The sequence below is a fragment of the Lygodium microphyllum genome, chromosome 11, assembly GCF_053477565.2.
Source record: "Lygodium microphyllum isolate KBCC chromosome 11, Lygodium_microphyllum_v1.1.10, whole genome shotgun sequence".
NCBI classification, from domain to species: domain Eukaryota; kingdom Viridiplantae; phylum Streptophyta; class Polypodiopsida; order Schizaeales; family Lygodiaceae; genus Lygodium; species Lygodium microphyllum.
The window spans coordinates 24223068-24250203 of record NC_141145.1 but is presented as its reverse complement, the minus strand read 5'-3'; the positions used below and the strand labels follow the sequence as shown (position 1 = coordinate 24250203).

Genomic DNA, 27136 nt, shown 5'->3' with positions numbered 1-27136 from the left:
CTTTAGGAGAAGTTTCTTCTTGAATCTTGGAATCGGGTCTAGTATTTATCAAAGTTAATTGCAAAGAACACCTTGCCAAAGTCTATAATAACTCATCAAAGTCTCATTCTTGCATATTTCCTAAACCTATATATGTAGGCTAATGAATACATTGATCATGATACGAGCCTTCTTGCCATCCCAAATCATCAAAATCTTCAAGTAAGTAGTTGCCTTCTTGCTTCCTTCTACAACTTATTGACTTATTTGGAAGCCATTTTCCTAAATTTTTCTTTTTTTTTCCAATCCATTTTCTTTTGAGCTTTACTTCTAGTTTTACTACTAGTGCTAGGGGCTCATCAGGGCATACTTTCACAATGTAATAAAAACAATCATATTGCACACACTCCAACATGTTCTTATGATCCATATTCTTGATCACTTTCACGGTATCCCCCAGAGTTTAATGTTTCTGAAATCTTCCCAAGACAGTAATATTAAGTGCATCATGTGTATTAAAACTAGCCATGCCATAACTACTAAATCAATGCATAGCCTTAGCCTATAGTATTGCTGCAAATTTTTGTTTATTAACATGATTCACTATACATTTGACCAAATCCAATGGCTATTCATCTTGTTTCAAAAACTGAGCCACATGACAATCAGGATCCTCCTTGCATCATCCTAAAAATTCATGTGCCCCAACTTTGGGCTTTTGCGATGGTGGCTAAGACATCTTCATTGTTTTAGTTTCAATGCCCAAAGTATTAAATACCAATTTTCTTTGAGTAGAGGGCTAAAGTGACTACTTGCTATCACAAGGATGCCATGAATTCTTTTTTCTAAACTCATCGGGAGTCGTCTAAACATCAAGCGAGTTCACAAGCAACATCTTCTCTTGATACACTTGTGGATGGCACATTCTTTGAGAGGGAAGCAATGGTGGGATGCAAGGTAGAATATATATATATATATATACATAGAGAGAGAGAGAGGAACACAAGAGAGTTATGTCAGTGCAAAATGAATGGTACCCTTATTCTTTCTTATAAAATATAGCATGTCCCCTACTTAAGCCTTGTGCTTTTGGCAAGCAAGCTCCTTGCTTCCAAATGATAGGTTGCCCCTCCACTTAATCAAGCCATGTACTTGCATACATCAAAACCATATATCAAGATCTCTTCCCAACCATCCAAATCTAAGCTATTTTTCTTCAATTCGAGCCACTAATAAATGCCCAATCAATGCCAAAATGGGCTATTATAGCCCCAAATCAAGCCTCAATGGCTCAAGCACTTGCTTGGCTTAGATCTAGATCTCCATGATGAGAATAGTACCTCTATCAATGTGTTGGCAACAAGAATCAATGTCAAAGAAAGAAACTTGGATCCTTGACCTTCATGAGACAAAGCTTCACTCCTCACTCCAAACACGAGGTCCCATGAACATTGAATGCCACTCTCATACTAGTTGAGAGGAAAGTAATGGTGGGATAAGAGGTAGAAGATATGGGGAGAGACAGAGACAGAGAGATTTTTGTGGGTACAAAATGAATGGTGCCCTTATTCTTTGTTATCTTCACTTATATATGATTGTACAAGGTGTATGTATACAAGGGATGCCTACTCAACTAGAGACCATTGGCCTTTATCACAATACTACTAGGCCTCCTTCCAACAACCTCCCTTCAACCTCACCTTCAGCATTTCCGCCTGGTAGGAAATGTTGAGTCTCCCTCCTTGAATACTCTCTTTGTTCTCATGATCAAGCCCTTGTAACAATCTAAATCCTCTATTGAGGGTATTTTCCAAATATAAATGCTACCCAACACATGTTCTTAAGACTTCATAATTGCCATCATTGTCTTGCCCTTTTATAGACTCCTCAGCATGTTTTATTTCTTCCAAACCTCATGTCTAAATCATGGGCATATTACACCATGAACTAAGAAAGATTTCCAAAATATATTGGCCTATGCTAACATACAACACAAACAAGAACAACAAGCAACACAAAAACTACCTAAATATACATAAAGATTCATAGTTTAGCCCATAGATTTCCTGAACAAGAAAGCAACAATAAACAACACATAAACTTTAGGAAAATAGTATAGAAATGTAGGTAACATCATGTATAGTAGAGAAAATGCATTGTCCTAATCATTTTTCTTATCTTATAATCTAGAAACCACACATCATGATCAGTTGCATAAGGAAAACCACCTTTTTGCTCAAATATATGGGCTAATTTACACCTAACATGCATTATTAGAAAGATTAAGAACATATAGTGGTAATCAGAGCCCTAAAAATATTCACAATACAAAGTGTAGGTGATATTGTCGAAGATAAATGTTATTTTCCTCAATGAAGTATCTTCATCATGTGGAAATGTAGCTAAAATACCTCAGCATTTATTTCTTATGGCACTCTCAATGATAGCTCTAATCTATCTATGATGTGGGTTTCGAGGGAGGTGCATATTGTGCCACTACTTGCCACTACTCTATCCAAGGAGATAGCCTCTATAGTTGAAGCTTCTCTATGATATATCCCCTAGATGTCTATCAACAATGGTGGCTTATCCCATACAACCCTCTGACTAAAGTGCACCTAAGTATGGAAGCCTCAATAGCTGCTCTATGCCTTTGAAGCTCCAAAATGGAAAAATCTTAGACACATATGGTCCTCAAATGGCTTAGTTGTTTACAAAGGCCTAAACCCTCTAGAAACTAACAATGGTATATGCCTCAAATATCATAATATACCATACCCCAACAAATCTAGTGTTCATATATCTCTCTGTATCTTTATCACAAAGTTGGCATGTGGTTCTATGTTTTCATACCCTCTAATTGGCATGTCTCAATCCAGAGAGAGAGAGAGAAAGAAAGAAAGAAAGTTATATTAATGTCTTCTAAAGACCAAAACTGGCCTATCAGACAAACTGTGATATAACTGATGAGGTCCAGCTATCCAAAATAAAAGTGCTGAATGAAAAGCTAAAAACTGAAAACTGAAAATACCGTGATATGAGTGTGATAAGTGTCGTGTATGTGTATGTGCGTATGTAGCTCTGGTACTCCAGATAATGGCTACAAAAGGGGAACAAATGTCGGCTGTGATAGGGGAACAACTGTCGGCTGTGATAAAGTGGTGTGATGTGTATATGTAACAGATGCAGGGAGATATACTATCCTGGGATGTAGTAGCAGTCGTCGAAGTCGCTAATAGCAGGTGATCCCTCTTGGATGCACGATGTGGTACATCGGCGGTGGAGAAAGAGCAAACTGGAGATCTGAGATCCAATGTGTCGAGTGTCGTCGGATCTCAGTCTGCTGTCGATGTAGATCAAGAATCCTCCGGATCTCCTGTCGGTGTGGTTGTGGGGTTCGAAACCCACGGATCCTCGTGCGGCGTCGGGTACGCTGGTCCTCAGCCTGCTGTAGTGTGAGCCCGGAGGTCTGGCTGGAGGCTGGTACAGTAGCTCTCACTCTGTCTGTCTGAAAGAACTGTGTAATAGTCGTCTGGGTGGGCCCCTCTCTGACTAGGACCCGCTGTGCGCTCTGCTCTCTGATGTGCCATGCCTCTCCCAGAAAACGGCCAAATGAACTCTGATCCATATCAGTCATACATCCTTGAAGTGAGCTGCTCAATGTGTATCTAGATCTCAACTCTGAGTATGCCGGGCATCTGAGAACAAAATGCTCCTCACTCTCCACCTCTGATCTACAAAGGGGGCATATCCTCTCCTCCTGCGGGATGCCACTGGCTCTGCCACTCTCAATCATAAGCTGATGTGATGATACCCTGAGCTGTCCAATAAGAACTCTCAATCGATGTGGCATATAGATCTGCATATATCTCGGAATCTCTATGAATCCCTGCTCTGATATCCTCAAGAACTGTGTATAATAATGTGCCATCTTCGATGGCAGTGGGTGTGCAGGGCTGACCCATGTCCTCTGTATATAAATATGCCATATCTCGTGTCTGATGACTCTGTTCCTCTCAGAGAGAGAGAGGGTGTAAGTGGGAGCCTGAGTATCATATAGAAGAGGTGGGAGTCTATCAATGTCCAGCCCATGTCTGTCAAACCAAGCTCTAGTCTGTGCATACCATGATGTGGTATCCCCCGCTCGAGCCATCTCCTGAGATGCCATATATGCTCTATATGCAATGCGATCTCTGTCCATATCCTGAAATCTGTGTAGGAAGCAGACTGTCTGAAATAATGCCTCGACTAGTATAGGCGGTGTGGCAAGCTCTGCTCGCACAATGTCATGTGGGACTGAGGCCTTGCTGCGAATCAATCTAGATATCATGATCACCTGAGGTCTCTCCATCAATGTCCATACATAATCGGCAAGGCCCGGCCCCCATATAGCTGCTCCATACATTAGTGCTGGAGTGACTAGATTATCAAAGAGCCACCCCTTGGTGCGGGGCTCCTAGAAATGTGCCTGATGACACTCTCGCTCCATAAGAGCCAATGCTGAGTATCCTCTAGTGAGGCGGTCACAAGCTGCCTGTGTCATCGAGAAAGTCCCTGAAGCTGCTATAAAGGTGACTCCCAAATATACATATGATCCAGTGACCTCAATACTCCCTCCTACTGCCATGAAAATACTCTGTCTGCGTATTTGAGCTGATGTATGGAATATAAGAACCTTGGTTTTACCAAGGTTCACTGTCATGCCTCTCTGTATGCAAAAATCATCCAATGCTAATAAATGCTGTTGTAATCCCTGAGCTGAGTCTGAGACCAACACAATGTCATCTGCATATAGTAAGATATGAACTGTGGCTCCACTGAGATCTATACCTCCACCGGCTCGCTGTTGAATAAACTCTGCTATCTCATCAATGTATAGCCCAAATAGAGTCGGTGAGAGTGGGCATCCTTGCTTCACACCAATGGTGCTCACAAGGGGATCTGATATACCTCCCGGACATCTGACTCTGCCAGTAACCCGCTCATATAGTGCATAAATACCCCACATCATGTCATCATCCACCCCCAGATCAAGTAGGCGTCTGAAAAGCCTCTCTCTCGGAACCGTGTCAAAGACTTTGCGGAAATCCACAAAGCAACAGTACAATCTCTGTTTCTTCACTCGTGTCTGGTCGATCAGACAACGGAGAGTGAAGATGTGGTCTATGGTAGAAAATGCCCGTCTGAACCCTGCCTGTCCGGGTGTGCGCATGCACTCTCTCTCTGCCAGCGTGCTGAGCTCCTCTTCCATCACCGTGCCATAAAGTTTGGACAAAACTGGCCCAATCATGATGGTCCTATATGTGTTAGGATCCATAGGATCCCCTGACTTGTGGATAGGTACAATGGTGTGCTCTGTCCACGAGTCAGGGAACCCCTCAGACAATGCACGGTTGAAGAGGTGAGCAATGAGTGGAGCCAATGTGTCTCTGCCATATATAATATGCTCTGCCTGAAGATCAAACTGGTCTCAGGCACGGCCATGCTGTAACCGTGAGATAGCATGTTTCACCATACTAGTGGTGAAAAAGGATGAAATACCTGGTCTCGGTGTACATGGTGTGGGTATCAGCGGACGGCTGTGCGGGTACATGATATAAACTCTGTGCGTATCCATGCCATACTGCAGGGTCATGTATCGGTGTGGGTGAGCGTGGTTCTCTGATCTGCCTCCATGCCTCTGCACAATCTCTGCTCATAAGAAGGTGGTATATATCCTAATATCTCTCCTCCTCCCATTCCCGCTTTTTACGGCGGGTCAAGCGGCGCATGAGTCTCTGCGCCTGTCTGTGTGTGATCTCTCCTCTAGCCTCCAAATCGCGTAGCTGTCGACGTAGATCTCTGCACTCATCATCATACCACCTGTTCTGTGGCATGGTACCGGTCCGAGGGGGGTGCGTGTATGTGTGATGTGGAAAACTGAGTGTAGCAGAATCATGCAGAATGCGTGTGATATCAGTGGTCAGTGTATCAAGGGGTGCGTATGGATCAAGTGACGTGATGTGCTCCTCCAGATGCTGTGAGTAAACATGTGAGAGCTCATGAGTGAAGTGTATGGTAGTATGCATGTGGGGTATGATATCTGCAGGTGGTGATGGTAATGAGGTGAGGAGTGAGAAACTGAGAAAGGTGTGATCGGCACCGAGTGGAAGTCTCCCAAGGCCGAAGGACTCGATAGTATGCATCCCATCGATCGGTCCGAGCAGATAATCTACAGTACTCTCGCCCCCCCCCCCATGTGGGAAGCATGTAAGACCTCCTGAATATGGCCATCGTGCCATCCCGTTATAAATAACGAGATGATGTCTACTACCAAGCTCAAGTAAATGCCCTCCATACCCTGTGGCGTCTGGCCCAGTATCTGCTGACTCCCTATTGATCCCCAACTCCTCAGGGTCTAATGCTCTCATGATCTATGGCTGCTCCATATCAAAACTCTCACACTGTCGGCTCTGTGTGCGCCCGTTGAAGTCCCCCATAAGGAAGACCTCACCCAAACTAGAATACAGAATAATGTCCTCTGAGAGCTGTGAATAAGGGGAGGGGGAATCTCTGGCCTGAATATCACCCTGCGTAGTAGCATATCTAGACCCTCGTGGTGAAAAGTAGCATACTACCATATAGATCCATCTCTCATCTGATATCTGCACTCTGATCCATATGTAACTGGCCTCCTCATCTCGTCTCACTAACTGGATATGTCTCTATATCCCCTGACGAAATAGAACTGCCACCCCTCCTGAGCCCCTAGATGTGCTCTGCCTAGTAGTAGCCCGATATGCATATACCCACTCAAATCCTGTAATGCGTGGGAGCCCTCTCTCTGGGCTCTCATGTGTCTCTGTGAGGCATATGACATCATGGTCGGATAAAATCTCCTCAAGTATGTCCGGTCGTGACCATAGGGAGCCGTTGCAATTCCAAACTGCCACACGTATCAGGGTCTCCTGTACAGTCCTCTGCCCCGTCTCATAGGCCACGCCCCCCTATTTGGTGGGGCGTCCATCTATAAAAATCCGGCCATCTCGATAGAAGGCCTTACGGCCTTCTCTACATGCTTGGAGTATCTGTGGCATGCATGCTCGTCTGTGTGCAATCTGCATCTGAGTCAGGTCCAGAGAGAGAGAGAGAGATGCAATCCTATTTTTCACCAAAGAAAAGGTTCTATGAAGCACAAAATGTTTTACTATATTTAGTAGGTGTATTTTGTGCTTACCTTATGTAAAGGTCTAGTGTCTAATGACTCCACACATATAACCTAAGAGGCCTTTTACACCCATTAGCCTCTAAAGAAGAGATCTTTCATGCTTGAGAGTGGAGTGTTGTTGTGCTCTACAAGCTCAACATAAAAACTAGTCTTGTAGCAAAAAAACCACTTATGTGGCAATTTGGACCCTCTACAAAAAATCCCCTTTCTCGTCAATAAGAAAGACTAAGAAGAAATGGTTTTAGGGAAATGTGACCAATACAATATAATACTTGAAAAAAATAGAAAGGGTTAAAACAAGCTAGGAAGTATATATTTCTATATCCACCTTTGAGACCATTTTTGTAAAAAAATAAAAATTTCAAAATTTCAAATCAAAACTAACTCCAAAATTTTTTTAATCGGGCTAAAACTTTCATGAAAAATACTTTCATATGTATAGTTTGCATTCCCATTAGGAGATTTACAACTAGATCAAAGTTGTCAACTTTTTAAAGAGGTCCAAATAACCTTCCTAAGTGTTGTTTTGACCAATTTTCATGCACTTTTGAAAATCCAATTTTTGTAGAAAATGAGGTTCCAATTAAAACTTGTTCCAAGTCTTTTATTCTTCTATCTTACAATATTGGTAAAGTCATATGCATATGTTATTTCAAATATAGTGAAATAGGACCTAAGCCATTAAAGTGGCTTACATCCACTTTTGTGCAAATTACAAGACTGGTGTTAAGACCATTGAATGCATTCTTATTATTTTAAGGGCTTAATGCATGAAATCTACAACTGTCTCTCACCTTATCTACTCACACACACAAGAATAATGAGCTAGCCTACCAAAGGATAGATCGATTTGAGAAAAATGTATTGAGTGCACTTACCGATTTGTAGTCACAATGTGTTGACAAGCGTCACTCCATGATCCATGCACATGTCCCTTCACTCACAATCTTGCTTCTATCATTGACCACCTAGAGAGGAGTTGTTGTGATGATAAGATTGAGGAATGAAGAGAAGAAGAGAGTTTCAAGTTGTCATGTCTCTCACTCCTTCACACTCTAATTCATATGCTCTCACTCAGACACGAATCACTAAGAAGATGGGATGGATAAAAAGATAAGAGAATGCAAAGAGCTTCACAACCATGTCCCTCACTCCACACAAAATCTCACACTCCTTCACTATCACACATTGACAATAAAGTAGCAAGAAGATAAGGAGAAAAAGTTTGCACACGCATGAATAACATGTTCCATTCTTTTTCATGCTTCATATATAAATTTTCTAGAGTTAGGATTCCACCATCCCTTGGCATCTAGCCCACTTTTGTGGCCATACGACCAATCTTCCCTCAATTGCATGTGCCTAAGCCTTACTCTTAATATAAGGATTACATTGTGCACATTCTAACTTCGTGGTGCTACTTAAAAATTGTGTACTATTTGCATGGGAGGGATCTTGGCTCTTGAATATTAACAAAATATATCAAAGATAAATGGCACAATAGTTCCAAATTTTATTCCCAAAAAATTGTGGAGGCCTTTTGCATTTTGCAATTAAAAGGCGTTCAACTCAGTCTACTAATTCCTTCATGCTCTCTCAATTTCTTAGCCATGTATACTTGTGTGGCATGCAAGATTTGAGGTCTTGGTCTTCTATTTAAGTATGTTTTGGCATCTTACAACTACCACTACCATCTAGTACTACTATCACATCATTTACTTCTCCTTAACAATGACAAGGCCCATGCTATTATGACACACCATTACTCAGAGTACTTATTTGTATGAAGATCCAACAATGATTAGTGATAGTTAGGGATATAAAATCATCGAATTAACATTGTAAATATATTGCAAATAGCTTAGCATTTGAAATATGATGGAACCACCCTAAAATAAGAATTTTTTTTTGTTGTGGATGAATTGTCCTTAGATTAGACAAAACCATTATGGCTAATGCCTACTCAAATTCAAACCCAAAACACACGACATGTCGTTGAAATCTTTAAATAGTTTAAATCCATTCAATCAAAAGAGAAATATGAGATTATATAATTCTAACAAAAATCAAGATCCATTCATAAGAGATTAAAATCAACTTCACCATGCAACTTGGACTATGAATTATGTGATCCCTACCCATGTCATTAGCATCCAAAAGTAGGTCCAAGCTAAACATCTATTCAGTATAGTATGATTACTTTATAGAAGTATGTGGAAATTTGAGCTTTCATCAAGTCCCAAGAGATGAAGGGACACGATAAGTGCGAATGCTGATTATAAGGATTATTAAGCTACAATAATTCACTTCCATAACAATGTGGTTAAAGTAATTGTGTCTCCACATGTGCTTGTAGAGGCATCATTTTTATGAATATGCTTATGTAAATGTATATGATCATTTGCCTTCTGCAATAGAGCTTAATCTTGGTTGTGAAAGTCATTTTGGTGATTTTAGTAGAATTTGAACTTCTATTTAAGATTTTAAGGTTGTACATGTTGCTTAACATTAGTCATGTAGGAGAAAACTATTTTCATGGAAATTTGAACCCTTAACAAAAAATTACCCTTGATATTCAATGTTAAATTTGAAGAAGAAACCATTGCAAGGAAATGTAACCAATACAAGGAACTATTTGAAAGAAAGAAAAATAGAGGGATCAAGATGAGTTGGATAGTTATAATTTCATGACCACCATTAAGACCAATTTCGTAGAAAACAAGCAACTTTTAGTGCTTCTAATCAAACAAACTTTCTATCAAGCTAACAAGTCAATGGAAAATGCTTTTGACACATATACTATACATTCAAATTAAGATAATTGCAAATGGAAAATATTCTCACATTTTTTGTGCCTAGAAGAAGCTATGTTGAGTGTTTTTAATTAATTTTGATGCATTTTTTAAATTCTAAGTCTCAAAATAGTGATTTCTTACTTGAAAATTTTCTCAAATTTTTGCATCATCAAATACAAAATTATATAAATTATAAGGCTAGTGTTAAAAATGTCATCTACCCAAGCAGTTTTCAAACATCAACCTTTTAGCCCTATAGCCAAATTAACTATATTCTTGCAAAGTCTTCAACACTACCATGGTGCCAAGCTTATTATCAAAGAGGAGCTTATTGAATAGTTATTAGTACCAAAAATAATATGTTAGCTTACTATCAAAAAGGTGCCTTGTCGTCAAGCATTTGAGTTTGAAAAGTCATCAGCTTAAGAATAGAGTGTTAAATGGGATATTAAGGGTCCCATGGAAAGGTTTTATATCAAAGAGGACATTCTTGGCCCTAGGGTCAAAGCATCCCATCAAAAAGTCCATGCTTGGCCCTAGGGCCAATGTACAAGGGTCATATTTTTTATGTGTGGCCAAAAATGTGGTTTTAAAAGTTCTCATATTGATCCTATGACCAAACACACTATCAAAGTGAACCAAATATGGAATTGATAGAGGCATTGTGGTGATGTCATGGTATATCAACAAGGGGTATTAAACATAGAAAGGTGAGTGAGTTCCATCCTGCCATACTAATAAGAATGATAAATACAATCTTAAAGTTGTGGTTATCTATATGGAAATCCTTCACACTTTCTTGGATTGAGAACTTGTGCATTATCATCCACTACTTTGCCCATTCTACATCCAATGTTGGCAAAGTAACTAGCCGTTCAGAGATTGGAGTAAAGTAGGGTCACATGCAACCAAGGAAAGGGAACCTAAAGTGTTGGAAGTATCTTTTGTTTTTTAAAGCACAATCATCTTCACTTGATTCAAGGTAATCTAATAAGGCTTTCCTAAATACACCTTGCTTCACACAACTCCTTAAAACTAGCTTATAGTTAAGGTTGTTATACTAGAGAAGGCCCTGGTGATCAAATCTTTGTATATGTGCTAAGGATAGCACTCCTCTATTCTATTATGGGACTTGTAGGGCTATATCAATAGGCATACTATAAGCTAAAGCGATGATGATTTACATAGACTTCGTTAGGGTCACTATGGGATTGAAAATATTAAGAGATGCCTCTAGCAAGTCCATATGTGTAAGGGATTAAAAGCTAAAGTTGTAGCTATACTTGGTGTTTGAACTATGGTTTTAGACATTTTTCTCCCTCTTGGGCCTTCAATGCAAGCATTGCCATAAAAACATATTGGAGATCTTGACTCATCCTAGTGCTTGCATTCACTGCTAGCACATAAGAGCAAGGACCTCTAATGCGTATACCATAGAACAAACCACTAGATTTTAGGCTTGAACTACGCTTTGGCATGGTGTCAAATTTTCTATGGCCTATTGATTTGATGACTCAATTCATTCATTACTCTCTTTTGTCAATATCTCGAGTTATGGTTCTTGCTTAGGGCCCATAATATTATGCAAAATCAAAAGGTTTGAATGGCATTAAGCTAAATATTAATTAGTTTTAGAATCATTAACTATCTTTTTGGGCCAAAAGTGGAATTTCATGCGAACCTTGGAGTTTTGGATTATAAGGGGGAAGCTCAACACACAATTATCATTTTTGGCACTTCGAATCTACCAAATACCTTTTGAACTATTCGATAGCACGAAGGGGCTTTTCAAGTTTAAGGTGGAGAGTAATACCTAGGGGTCTTAGTCACTTGGTTCCAATTGAACTATAAATTGACTTGGTCTACTTAAGTGTACTTTGGCATCCAACTAGACAGCTCAAGCACATCAATTGCAACATCGAAATTTCTTACATAACAATAGATTCTTGGGTCCAAATAAGTCACAAACATCTTCCTTTGGATATTGGTTGGTAATAATACCAATTCATTGCAAGGGATGTGCTTCATGGAAACTAGAATTTGTGGCTCATTAAGAATGGGCTTTAACATTGTTGTCTACACCTAGGAATAGGTCCAAGTCTGTTTAGTTTGGTCTTAGCCCTCAATAACAAGCTCATATCTACCATGCCCAATTTGCACATGCTAATTATTCAATGCATTTGAGTTAGAATTTGATATTCTTGCCAAGTGGATGTCCATTATGGAAATGAGTAAATGTACATACACGTTCCAAATCAAATGGTCACTAGACTCGATCTGCACATCATGCACAAAATATAGACAAGGTTGCTCAATATGTTTTTTTCTTCTTCTTTTTTCTAAGTTAGAACATCTCCATAAGGTCTCACTACTCAACGTGTAATAATTCAGCAAGTGGTCCAAAATTGGGCACTCACAATAGGAGATTGAAAATTTAAAGTGAATATCTAGCAAAGTGTGGAGGTTCTCAACCAATGCAAATAACATGGCACATGCCAAATGGATTCTAGTTGAATCACTGTAAAGGGAGGGCAATGAATGAGAAAGACTACAACAAAAGGAAGTGAGACTGGTCCCTTTCCATCTTTCCCATACTACCCTAGATCACCTACCAATAGAAACTCAGTGCCTGAAGAACCATTAGAACTCTTCAAAAGGAGCATATTGATCAACTATTTAGTGCAACCCTAATCCTTAATAATCTCTAAATTACTACTCTTGTTAGCAAACTTCACAAAAGCAAGCAGACGCTTCCCAATGTGGAAGGCGAAAGGTGGACATACCCAAAGAAACAAGAACTAGAGAGCAAGCTTTCACACAATCAATGTAGACAACTAAATGAGAAATGCACGTGAAACATTGAAAGCATCCAAATGAACCATGAGAATCATACAATCACACTACTTTTGATTACACTGACAAGAGCAGTTGCATGCCCTTTGATCTACCAATCAACCTCAATAAGGTTAACCGAAATCTTGTATACAGTTGCTATTCCTTGACCACCCTGTCATGAACACAGGTATGTATAAGAGAATAACCCCTCGTATATTGTTTTTAGATATGCTTGGATTCACAAGGATGGAAGAATTCTCCCAGATTAGTTCTCAGTTATTTAAGATATTACAGACTTTCAAACTCACATTAATGTTGCTTGAAGCCACGCAATGAAAAAACTTCCATAAAATTTTGCTACTTGCCTACAAAGGCATACCAAACATGGACCAGTTTGTTGCTTTAAAAACTTTGTTATACAATTTGTCTTTAAAAAGCGTGTGAAAAGCTTAAGATGCTCGGTTGATAGGCTATCTCATATTGACTTGTGCTGACCAATATGCTGCTTTACAGCTTGCTACGCACAGACGAGTACCCGGTCGGATACATTGAGACAGTTATAATAGAGTCTAACGAATGGATTGATGTAAGATAGCTGCCCCTGTGGTATTAAATTGGATACAGCTCCTGTTCTTCAGTACTTTTATTACATCAGTCCCTCTATTAAATTGGGTACAGCTTGTGTTCTTCAACCTTCTATTACAGTACAAATTCAGAGTGCTTATGAGTTCATAAGCCAAAAAGTACAAAGCAAGACACCCCATTAGCATGCATCCAGGCCCCATCAGCAAGCATACAAGGGTTCTGGGAACTCTCTCCTTTGCAACCTGTTCGAAAGGCAAACAATTCTGTTAGAAAGATGAGAATGTAGGGCACAAACTTGCTACTCTGTGACACCTGATCAAACATCTCATAAGTTCAGAAGCGACTCAAGTCCATCGACAGAAATTTGCAGTTGGCACTCCAAACAAAGGAGGAAGGAAACAATAGAAAGCCTACAAGGAAAGAGAGCAATATTCTAATGGTCAGACTCCATGAGCTTTATGTTCACATTGGGTATAATCTTCACTTGAGCAGGAAGCATGCATAACTTTTTCCTTATGATTTGACTGTTACACCTTTAAAGGAGTACCTATAGTAGTTTTTAGTCAATGTCATACAGAGTTCAGAGTTTTCATGTCAAGCATCAGGTCACTTCTCATTGTGCAACATTACTCCTGAATTTCAACATATGGTGGAAGCAGTATGCAGTCACTTTGGTGACACCTATGTGAGGCTCTCACGAAAATTGGACAAATGCGTGGAGTACTTTAAATCAGACTTCACATTAAAGTGACTGTTCATCTCTAGCACATTGAGCATTTTTATACACTTGTATGTATCACTTAAAGGCTTCTTACAGCTGCTTTAAACAATGCATGCAAACAATATGCCCAACATTAACAAAGAAGTAGGCAAATGCATTGTTTCTGTTCTGTCATGCTCTTCTCAGTCTCATCATGTGCACCAAGACATCTCATGCTGTATCTGTGCACACACCACATTCTCTCTTACAGTTCACACAAAAATCATCCCTGCAACATGAAGAAAACAAACAAGTCTGTTGTTTGCCTAGTCTTTCTAAGTCCCCTACTAGTGGTGTAGGTTGCGAGGTAGTAACTGGCCAAAGGTTCAGAGGTAGTTATGCATACAATGCAAAGGAAGGATCAAGTGGTTAGGAGGTTGTCACACCTGAGCTTTGGCATCCAATATGACAGAAATAATAACCATTTACACAGCAATCAGCTGGGTATTTTTATGGCTTTCTATAGAAGACGGTCTCACAATTGATATAGAACTGCAGATATGGCAATAATGCTTTACTAGTGTTCCTTGTGCAATTCGCAAGCAAGGAACACTAGACCACCACACGGCAACTTCGTGCTATCGCATGAAGCTGATGCAAAGTGGCTTCATGAGTGAAGAATTTGAGGATCTATTCAAGAATGGAATGAGAACAGAAACTAATATCTCTACTGAATTGGTAAAGGATCCTCAGTTTTTGAATTCTTCCAGGGACAACAAGAGCAAGGAGAGGATGTCCTCTTCTAGAGCTTTGGAACAACACAATGCACCGAAGGAAATGCCTAAGCCACCTCAAGATGGTCCCAATGTTGCAAATAAGAAAATGCAATTAGTGCCAGTGGGGTGGGACATGCAGATGCAAGGCCATCTTGGTAGTGCCAATCCAATGGATTTCAAACAGCAAGGCATGTATGCAAGTACATGGCAGCCAAGATACTTTGGTGGTGGTACTATATTCCATGCTATGGTGGGTCAAGGACTGCATATGAGAATGTATGCCACAACTCCTTATGGTATGCAGCAACCAATGCATGGAATAAAAAATCCAATGTATCCAGGAATGTCTAGCCGTATGCACAACCCCATGTATAGTAGCATTGACGTGATGCCTCGAACACAAGTGATATGTATATGGTAATGCATCTACACCCCCTAGTGCTTATGGGGCTCAAGGGATGAATGTTGGTTATGCAAATGCTTCTTATGGTGTTGGTTATGATGTAAACGCAGCAAGCACACTCTTTTTACAGCAACCTATTTGTGATAACATGACTCCCAAGGGGCTAGCAAAGGACTATGATCAGGGTGGAAAAGGGGTCAACTTGAGGCCTTTATTAGTGGTGCACAAGATAGGCTGAAAGCTTTGACTTTCATTCAATTTCTTGATGCAGCCTCCTTGGGAGGTAACTTCATTGAAAGATTCCATAGGCAACCACTTTCTTGGAGGGAAATGCATTGCAATAGTGGTCCACACTTCTGATGCAAGCTAGAGCATCGTCAACATGGGTACAATTTAAACAAATGTTTGCTACAATTTGGTTAGCAAGTACTTTTGAGATGGACATCACGATAGCTTGGAGTACACTAGATACAACTCGAAGGGAACTCATGGTTGCAAATAAGTGCTTTATTTGTGAACAAGAGGGGCATATGGCAAGGAGCTATCCTAATAAACAGCAAGCAAGACTGAAATGATCCAAAGGATAAGAGGCCTAAAATGTCAGCTAGTTTCGTGCCTGATGTGGTTAGTGATCAGCCCAATGATGATGCTACTCAACTTTTATTGCAGCCCTTGAATGTATCTAACAAGCCTTGGCAAAGCATTGCTATGGTTTTCATTTTTTATCTTTCTACAACACGTCTTGGAGATGATGGGATATAGAGTATTATTTGTAGGTTCAATAAGCAGGCTCATTTCATCCCAGTGAGGAAGAAAATAACGGTTGATCATATGGCATGCTTATTTTTGCAGCACGTGTTCAAGTATCATGGCCTACCAAGGTCAATCATCAATGATCAAGACCCTCAAGATGACTAGTTTGTTTTGGAAGGGGTTGTTTGAAAAAATGGATTACATGCTACGTCCTTCTACAAACTAATGGTCAGTCCAAAAAGGCAAAATCCATAGTGCTAGATCTCTTGAGATGCTATGTATCTAAGCATAAGACATAATGGAAGCAGTAATTCCCTTCGGTAGTGTTTGCATATAGCATACAGTGCATACCCCTCCCTATCTTATGCACAAAGGATAAGATCTTTGAGACTAGTCGTTATGTGGAAAACAAGGATGCAACCTATGCAAATGTTAGCATGCACTTCAATCATACATGCCTTACATACCAACATACATCATAACTTGTGCTTCTAGATTCTTGAGATTCATTACAATGCCAAGCCTAATCCAAGCAACTCGATCAAATATTGAAGGAAACTCTTGGAATAATCTACACAAAGGACTAAACTCCCATCGAGGATCTCTTCTTCCTCTCCCCCGCTCATCACAAGCATAAACAAGATTGAAATAGGAGGAGAGATGGCCTAGTTCACTTTATTAGCCATCATAGTTGCATCTATATGTAATAGGGAGCTAAGTTGTCCGTACTGAACGATTTGTATCGTACAATATGGTATGTATCTGTACGAATTCGTACGGTAAAACAAGCCATTCCTAGACACCACGTTCGGTGCATCTCCCTGCATTCCTGTGCGTTCCACCTGCATGTTTCTAGGTCCGTGTCATCTTGCGTGGCACTGTAGGGGCGTAAGAAACCTTGGATACTTCAGCCCACCCCCTTTTCCAGCTATGCACTCCTCTCCCAACCCCCCTTGGATTCCATCCAACTAGCAGCCCTATTTGACTATTGATCTCTCTTTGACTGTTTAACTCTTCTCTCATCTACCAAAGGTGCTCCTCTCCTCCATGCTTCCACACCAATTCAGCAAGCATTTGTCATTCTCATCTCTCTTGGAACTTGAATTGATTTGTGATTCGTCAAGCTCTAGCCTCTCACTCTCTCCTCTTTCCCACACCCTATCAAGGCTCAAGCCTCAAGCCTCTCCTATCCCCTCTCTCTCACTCTTGCTCTTACAACTTTACCCCAACCCTCTCCCTCTCAACTTTCAAGAGTCAAGGCTCAAGCATCTCACTCTCCCTCTCTCTCTCACTCTCCCCCGGGCCTCTCCATTTGACATCAATACCATGACTCGTGAGAAGAACGAGACCTTCAATTTGCACGACATCCATGTGCAGAGGGACACAAAAAAGTGCAACTACCACCATTGGATGTGCAAGTATTACAAGAAGCGCTATACAAGTGGTGCAACCCGGCTTCTCCAACATCTTTCCAAGTTGCAGTAGGGGGGGTGCAAGTTGCTCCATGCAAGGAAAACCCTCAAAACATCGCGGATGAGATTCTCACCAAGATGAGAGGGGGATCCACAAGTAGAGGAGGAAGTAGTGCATCGGCACCAACTCCTATGCCGACTAATGAGGAAGCATCGAATATGAGCATATCTTCAACCGATGCGGAAGAGGCCTCCACCTTTGGTGGTAAGGGCTTCACATCCGCATCAGGCTTGCAACAAAAGACAGAGTGGAGATTCTTGTGGCACCGAAGAGACAATCCTCTCTCTCTCTCAAGGTCTTGGTCATGTGGGACATTAAAATTGCACGCACGGTGATTGAGTATAGTCTTACATTCAATGTCCTAAAGCAAAAGTGATGGAAGAAGATGGTAAAAGCCATTGCCAATGTGGATCCATGTGAAAGATGGACCGGTGTCACATACAACGACATGAGGACAAAAAAGATTAATGAAAAGAAGGAGAGAATTGATAGAGCCCTTGATCCATTTCGGGCTGCATGGATAAAATATGGTTACTCCATTCTCACCGACAGATGGAGTGATCATAAGAAACGGGGTATCATTGACACACCCATCTCATAGTTATACATAAATTATAATGAAAGAAAGTGAGACCTGTATACCTCAATGATAGCTTGCCGAATTTGGTGGTAGATGAATACACCTGTCGTTTTTCTCCCCCTCTTACCTGTGTTTACGGCTTGCAAAAAGTAAGGTATACATTGCCTTTTAAATTTGTCTCATCTTTCTTTCATTATGCTGTAGCCTCCTGATAGCCCACTCCACCATACTAGTCGTTAAGAAAGTCCAAGATGTGGGATATGGCTCTAGTGGCTGCGGTATAGAAGGCTAGTATGGCACATCATATAGACATTTTGCATAAGATTTCCATGTCCTTGGTGGGCGTCTGCTGTCCGGGTTCTTAATAGCATACCTCCTTGTACTCTCGCCATTTCAGGTGAGTGAAGTGGTGTCTCTCTCTAGGCCTCCCTCTTTGTGATTTGACCAAGTGCAATCTATGCCCTAAGGTGTGGATACTATGCCCAACACTCATCATACCAAGTGTTCTTGGGTGTGACCCTTGGCCGTGTGCTGTGTGTGGACCGTGTGTGGTGAGGGAAGCTCATGGTGGCTACCAAGTGTATGATTGAAGTGAGTTGTGAGGTCAGTGTAGCTAGTGATGCCGATGGGTGCAATTGTAGTAGTCCCTCGTACACATGATGCATGTAGATGTTAGCTGGATCATGTGTGAAGTAAGTGGTGTGGGGTGGCTATGGGAAGGGGTGTGGATCTTGTGGGTGTGGAGATATGTTATTGTTTGGAAAAGAAACTACAACACATAGAACTCAAACAAAAACACAGAAACATGAAATACAAAAGCACAAAATGCAAAACGCAAACACAAACAAAGAAGAAAGATAACTCTGAAGTGAATGAATGAATGTTGTAAATGAAGGAAAGAGTGTACAACATGCTCAAGGGCAGAGTTGTTCAACAGCCGATGGCTCTCCTAGGAGCAGGTTGAGGGAGGTGTCAATGTGTGATGTCCACCCAAAACAGTTCCCAAGTGTTGAAACAACCAGTTAGAGCTGAGATGAGACTGAAAGTGGAAGGGCAATAGGCTGGTCACCAAAATGTAGCAATCTAGAGACTGAAATCTGGTAAACATAGCAGTGCACCACCAATCAGAGGGTGGAAACTGATCACCAAGGATGTAAGCAGTAAGGTGCGGGCCAAAGAAGGTGAAGAAAATGTTGACTAGGCCTACAATGCACTAAACATACTTAGGAAGACGCTGAACAGCAGGGCAGCAGCAATGGACAGGGTGTCAGAGACTGGTGATGATGTGGCAGCAGTTGCAATGGGTTGATCAACCGCTAAAGGGAGAGCTGATGGTTGAAACATGCAAGACAAGGGATGGACTGAATGGTGGGCAGCCTATCTGATTATAGATGTAGAAGGATTCTCCCAAATTAGGGTTTTGCTTATGGGACAAAGAAACTCTCTAAGACCGTACACAGTTTAATGAGACTTTTGGTAGTTTACATGTTTTGGGGCTGTTTTAAAGAGCTAATCAGTTTATAATGCATTTTTAGCCCACCATCCCCTCTCAAGTCTAACATTGGAACCAAGAAGGGACTGGAAGAAAAGCTCAAGCCCATTTTTACCCCAAGGTATTCCACCCAAAGCACCCAGGGCATCAGACGAAGGGTGCATGTTGACTGCCTAGTAGCCGACCAAGACTATAGAGCAATGATTATCTTGCTAAGGGAGCTCAAGTGATCACCTAGAGAGGCCAAGGCATTGGAAAAAGAGTGGTCATCGGCTGGCCAGTGGCCTATCAAGACTTGCAAAGGTGGATGAAACCACATTGAAACCTTTCTTTTTGTTTTGGAAGAAGATGTGGCTTGTGGCCTATTAAGTAACTATGCTTGAGGGGGAGAATGAAAAGAGATGGTTAGATCCACCACATCATAAAATAGACAAGCTATCTTGACCACTTGAGGGTATCGATGAAGAGGGAAAAAAAAAGAGAAAAAGTATGTAGATGTGGTGGTAAGGTGGTAAAAGAACTGTCAGTGGAAATAACTCAGGATCTGCTCAGGGGTCCTCTACACAATGAGATGCAAAGAATAATGCTACATGATAAGAATGTGCACGCAACAAGGTGCCACTTAAATCCCTCATGGGGAATTGTTCACTTGCCCAAGCATCCTTCTATAAAAATGATGATGATCATGCAATGCAAATGGAAGGTAAAATAGAGAAGGAAGACTTATGTCAAAGGTGTCGCACATATCACAAGTGTCGCAGGAGTTACAAACGGGCTCAACGGGTAGCAGTCAGCAGGCCACAGGCGACACGCGACCAAGCTGCAGGAGGCGACACGCTGCAGACTGTCGACACACTGCAGGTGACATGAGACGACGAGACGGCTAGACGCAATGGCGAGACGGGCAGTCGACAGGTACATCGGCAGGCAGCACGCAATCCGGCTAAAGGTCGCAGGCCAAGTGTCACGTCTAATGGGTCCTGGTCAACACCAGGACAAATCCGTCACTTTTTTTTTCTGTTCAAAATTTTTCTATAAATTCTACAATTACTTTACCAAGCATTCGCACACAAAGGCACAAAGTGAAATTTTGCCCAAGAAAATTGGGGCTTTTCCCGGATTTGGAGACTTTAATGCAAAATTGGACAATCTGACTCAGAAATTGCAAAATCGGTGCACATTTGCCCGTGAAATTTTGGGGGTTTTCACATTTTAGTGAAATTTTCTCAATTTCACTGAAATTTGTGCACATCGGACCAGAGAAATTAGGGGCTTTTACAAAATTTCATCAATTTGTGCAAAAATTGCCTCATATATGTACTTGGGTACGTGTGTCGATGCAATCTAAACAGATTATCCTCTAAAATTTTGGGGCTTTTGTTTGAAATTGTCAAATTTGTGCTCAAGAATGACTTTGGAGCAGAAATTGCAGTGACATTTTGGGGATTTCACATGCAATTGGTGGCTTGGTCTCTAAATGTGTTAGAAATTGCTTGAGGAGTGCAGCAAAAGACGCCTTTTAATTCTGAAAATCTATTTGCACATCTGAAATTTTTGCAATCTTGGGATTTTCATTGCTAGTTGGTCCTCTTGTGTATTGTGGTCACTTGTGTCACATTTGGGCTTGCCTTTGGTGATTGGTTAGTCAATTTGGGACTGCAAATTATGGTTGGAAACAATGACAACAGCAGTCTTTTGTAGATTAAGAAGCTTGAGGGTGCACATAATTTTGCAATTTGCCAAAAACAATGCTACAATGTCTTGGTGTAGAAGAAACATGTAAAGCCCATCAAAACAAAGGGCATCAAACCAGCAAACATGGAACAAGACGAGTGGGATAACTTGGACAAGCTTGCTCGCTCTACCACTGAGCTCTCAGTGTCAAACAACTTGCTCTTTAACATTGAGAAGCTGAATTCAGCATATACAATGTGGCAAAGGCTTGAAGAATTGTATGCTTAGAAAAGTGCAACCGGCAAGGCTTATTGGCTGAAAAAACTGATGAGCTTTCGCATAAAAGAAGGTACAACCATGTCTGTACATTTGAATGAGTTTAACTCAGTTTTCGGTCAGCTGATTGCTTTGGATTTCCATATTGATGAAGACTTCAAAGCTACTTTCTTGCTATGTACTCTGCCTGAAAGTTGGGATACTTTCAAGACAGCTTTGAGTAATTCGAATGCTCAGCTATTATACTCTGATGTGGAGAGTTCTTTGCTGATGGAAGAACTCAATAGGCAAAATAACTCAGCAAACAAGTATCCAAATGCATTATACACTAGAGGCAGATTTCAGCATAAGATCAGTTCTGAAAACAGAGCATGCAACAAATCTCGTGGAAAAAATGTGGAGTGCCATCAATGTGGCAAAAAAGGGCACTACAAAAGGGGATTGCTTTCAATTGAAGAAAGAGAAGGGCAAAAACAAAAACAATGAAGCCAACAAGGCTGAAAATAAGGACAACCAGCTTGCCAAAAAGAGCAATGTGAAAATAGAAGAGGTTACTATAGTCACTCATGATAATGACAATGATGGTGTACTTCCTGCTTCTTTCTTGAGTGCACATGTATTGATTGTAGATTCTGAGAATGTACACTTGGATACTTGATTCAGGTGTGTCCTTTCATGTCACACCACATCATGAGTGGTTCTCTGGCTACAATGGTGGTGTACGTGGTGTTGTCCACTTAGGGGATAACTATGCATATAAAATTGCAGGCATTGACAGTGTAAAACTAAAATTTCAGCATGGCTCCGTATGCAACTAGATGATGAAGGCTATCACACCACCTTTGGGGATAGCAAATGTAAAATCTATAAGAGCTCCCGCAATGTTGCCAAGGGGTCCAAAAGTGATACATTGTATTCTTTGCACATATCTAGTGTGCGTGACTATGTTGTCACCATAACTGAGCAACCAAGTGTTTCTTGTGCCATAGCCGGTTGGGATACATGAGTCAATCTGGAAAATGAAAGTGCTTTCTCGTTTGGATTATTTACCGTCTTTAAGGTATGCTGATTTTGAACAATGTGATCATTATATTTATGGTAAACATGCTCAAACGTCACACAAAAAATCTCTCTCTCTAAAGTCTTCACCCTTAGAGCTGGTACATTCACACGTATGTCAAATGCCAGGATTATCTTTAGGGGGGAAGAAGTATTTCATTACCTTTGTCGATGATGCCACACGCAAAGTCTAGGTTTATCCCATCCGTAGAAAAGACGAGGCCTTGGATAAATTTTAAAAATTCCTAGCACTTGCTGAAAATCAAACCAGCAAGACATTAAAATACCTTCACTCTGACAATGGTGGGAAATATGTGTCCAAAGCCTTTCAAGACTTTTGTGACAGCAAAGGGATTAAAAGGGAGCTTACTGCCCCTCATAATCCCCCCCAAAATGGGGTTGCAGAGCGTATGAATAGAACCATTCAAGACAAGGTCCATACAATGCTGTCACATGCTGCTTTACCCCATGGTTTTTGGACAGAGGCTGTTATGACAACCATACACTTGATTAATCAGTCACCAAACAGGTCTTTGGGAGGGGGAGTCCCTCAAGAAGAGTGGTCGGGCAAGCCACCTTTGTATGCTCACTTGAGAGTGTTTGGCTATGAGGCACTTGTGCACATTTGCAAGGAAGAACGCAGCAAACTACTATCGGACTATTATAGTTGGCCACAGTCAGAAACCAGTTCATATATTATGTGTCAAAGTTCCTAGCAAATAAGTTTCATCCTATAAACACTGACATTTTTACATATCACTGAACTAGAGATCTTATAGCATCCATCTCACTAGCAGTACAATAGATCTTTTGTTTTAGCAGAATGAAAACTTCAAACACAGACTAGAATTACCCAAGCAAGCTCAAAATTTTTCAGCAGTCCAGACAGCCAAGATCCTTTGTCAATGCAGTACACAATCATTTTATTCCCTCTTCAGAAACATTTGCTAATTCTAGAGTTTACATGATTCTGGTTATTAAATTTTTGGTTTCCTGAAGAATAACAAAATTTACAAAGGCACAGCTAGGTTTTTTAACCCCCCAAGAAAAGTTACAAAGACACAGCTAGTTAATCAAGTAATGCTCACCAATTGTCAGTAGCCCAGGAACATCCATCAGTTTCAAATGCGTGAATGCTGTACGCATGTCTGGACTTTGGTGATGTATTCTCAAAACTGCACTCACAGTTTGTCAAGACATTTGATCATGGTCCAATCAGAGATAGTGAACACTGAATTTGTACTTACCTTTGATGTACAAGGCTTCCATGGAGTAGCACCAATGAACCAGCTTTCACTTCAAGTGGTACAAACTTTGAGTAGTCATATGTTGGAGCCTCTCCAATATACCTTGAGCCATTTGTTTCTTTTACAAACCTTCTTGGAAGTCCATCTGCAAAATGTTTTATACCTGTAAATAATTCGTTTACTAAAACTTCTTGCAGATCTAGCATGTGAAACACGCAGGAAGTAATCTGAAAAATCTGAATACGATTTCACGAGAGCTAAAAGACCATGAAAAACCTTTGTGAGATTTTGGCAGAGCCCATAAACATCCATTCTCCTTTGTTGCATCCTCTAAAGCAAACCAGAGACCGATCAGAGAAGGAGGCTCTGTATACAAGAATGTACTGTCTTGGTGTGGAACCACCTCTCCCCCAATTCCTGGTTGCTATGACCATAAAACCTTTCACTCTCAGTTTTAGACCAGCATTAAGATTTCTGATACTGCAAAATATAAGAAAATGTGGAATGACCATGACCTTGAATATATACATGGATTGAATGAGTACAGGCTTCTTATAATCAAGTGATCGGAGCAAATTGGAGATCTTTGGGGAATATGAGAACTTGTGAAATGCTTCATCTTTATCGTGCAAAGCTGAAAATCAGAATCATCAATCGTGTCAGACCCTTTCCACCATGATGGTTTATACCTCAGTGTGTAGCATGAATGTGTGCATGTGCGCATGCAATGAGGTGCACCCTAACTTTAGAAGAAAGCATAACAGCAAGAAAATACACCATAGCCAGACATCAGAATCTTGAGAAGGGTAGATGTGAATTAGCTTCACTGTGAGACGGTAGAAGCTTGCTCTTCTACAAGCCTTTAGCTATGGCACCTAAGTTGAGAGTCTAAAGTGATAAGCTCTCTCGAAAAAGATCAAAAATATCCTAGGCAAACCCTCCCCCAAGAAAATGTAGATCTGATCGTCCTTTCTTCGTTATGGTGAGCAGTCCACTCAATAGAAGTTTGAATCATCAACTTTCACCATGGATGACAAGGACTTACTAAGCCATCCCTGCTCATGTTGTCAGGGACCAAGAGTGGGTCCAGGGCCCAGGCCAATACGTGGATGCAACTTATCCAAAAGAAGGTCAAGAAACTGAGTTTTCATCATTTCTCCAAAGGTGAAGGACAAAGTCAGCTGATGAATGCTCGTATAGTAATGTCACACTAATCCATTAATCAGTGAAGGTGAGTATGTGTGAAAATGCTGGTCAAAGGAACTATGTGCTTGTAGAGGACTATTTAAGTGCTAGTATGCATGTTGTGTGAAAATGCTGGTCAAAGTAACTATGTGCATGTAGAGGACTATTTAAGTGATAGTATGCATGTTGTGTGCATTTAACTTCTAAGATTCCCCACCAGTAGGTATAAAGCATTAAACAGAATGAAAGTGAAGTAATCACATTAGAAAGGCAGCATGTAATCAACAGTAAAGGACCAAACTAGCTCCAAGGATATAAAAAGAAACCTACCATGGCCAACCTTGTTAATTGAAAATTCCTTTGGTTGCTTCAGCTCTCCTTTGTCATTGAATGCTTTCTCTGTCATTGAAATACAATAACAACTTGTAAAGATGTAAGCTTCAATCTTTCAGGCACGTTTGCAGCTCAATGCCTTATTGTAAGTAAGAAGTTTAAGACCATCACTTGTAGGACTACATTATCTTAGAAGGGATGTACAATCCTTCAAAACCACAAATAAGAATAGCTGTTTGCTTTCAAAGCAGCATACTTTCACTTTTCAATTTACCTTCTAGTAAGATTTTGTCTGAGTTATCTTTTTCAGGCCTTCTTTCCCAGGGTAGTACTAGGAATATTTTCAATTTGTGTCATGCAAGATGAGCCATTTGGAGGTTGAATTCACAGGTGGTTGACACTACTTATGTAGTTGATTCTATCATTGTGCTCATTTGCATCCAATGCAAGTCAAAATGTCACTATTGCAGGATCAAAGGTGATGTCAAAATTTTCATGATACACCAAGGTTGTGTAAGGCTCATGGGTGAAGGATTACTATGAGGACGGTGCTTGTGATCACAATTCTAATGGGGCTTGCAATAGACCCACCCTGTTTTCTGGATTATAGGACTGCTGCAATTTGCTAGACTCTCAGAAATACAGAGCTATGATAGTACCAGGACAAGCACTTTACCCTATTCCATGGTAAAACCATCCTATGAAAGTGTCAAGAATGAGAAGGTTGCATACTTTCAGCCCAATCCATATTGTCACCATCTAATTGTCGTTTAAACATTTACACTAGCAGGCTCTTGCTTATGGTGATGTGTGGAGATGCAAGCAGCACTAGCTGATTAGTAGTAGTTCCCAAATTGTAATGGATTCCTTCTAATTTTCAATACAGATCAGCATTACCATAATTGTAATGACATCAATCTTCTTTTTCAGCCGACTTCTCAAAAGGATTAGTATGGAACCCATCTTGCCTTTCCCTTTTCTATCCACCTAATCCGTTGCAGTTTAGGGGTTTTGTGAGTAACCTGAAGGCAGGACCAAACAATATCTAAAATATGAGGGAAAATGTCTGCCATATCAGAGGTGCAATATACTCCCCCATACAAGAGAAGATTCTCTTTTTTTCTTTTCATGTCAATAAACACACCAGATGAAACCTTCCAAGGTAAAAATATGAAATAAGCCTTGTGTAGGACTTCAATAAGAGCTGAATGTTCAGCCAATCAGGAGGTCGATAATACCACACAGTATGTGACTCTAAATGGAAGAAGGTGCTAGAATCCCAAGTACCAAGAAAAACATCTCTCCTCTTCGTGCATTCAGAATCACTTGATAATCTCACCTATCTTTCCTAGAGCATATGAACAATCTCTATCCATATCCTAGAGAGAGACTCTACATTATGTACGTTATGCTGATCTCTGGTATGACTATATCTGGCTATACAAATAAGCTCAGCAATTCATGATGTTATGTTGTTTAGTTTTTTAACAGATTATGTAAACATGTATGTGTGCCCTTATTTAGCCCAGATATGTATTGAGTGATTATAAATAACATGAACTCTTAAACTATTGAAAACAAGACTCAAATTTTATATATAGATTGATTGTAAATACCCATAGTTGTCAGGTACGAAAGGTACGATACGGTACGGTACGATAAAATACGGTACTAATTGGTGCCTTATGATTTTATAAGGTACGGTGCGATATTAGTACGAAAAAAATTAAGATGATTTTTTAAATAACAAAACCCATAAATCATTAAATGATAGATCATAGAAT

The 27136-nt window shown here is 40.5% G+C and overlaps 1 protein-coding gene across 2 annotated transcripts in view; it reads right to left on the bottom strand.

Annotated features, from left to right (window-relative positions):
* Window positions 1-13138: 13138 nt before the first annotated feature.
* Window positions 13139-27136, bottom strand: part of PAHX (phytanoyl-CoA dioxygenase (PhyH) family protein) — a 54085-nt gene continuing 40087 nt past the window's right edge. Inside the window, exons 4-9 of one of the 2 annotated variants that reach the window (XM_087688581.1) lie at window positions 25350-25418; window positions 24350-24468; window positions 24111-24258; window positions 23835-23979; window positions 23676-23762; window positions 13139-13643 (exon numbers count right to left, since the gene is read on the bottom strand). In XM_087688581.1, coding sequence (XP_087544707.1) covers window positions 13601-13643; window positions 23676-23762; window positions 23835-23979; window positions 24111-24258; window positions 24350-24468; window positions 25350-25418 — 611 coding nt within the window. In that variant the 3' untranslated portion in view covers window positions 13139-13600. The remainder of the gene's footprint in view (window positions 13644-23675; window positions 23763-23834; window positions 23980-24110; window positions 24259-24349; window positions 24469-25349; window positions 25419-27136) is intronic. The other variant, XM_087688580.1, reaches the window with a different exon arrangement.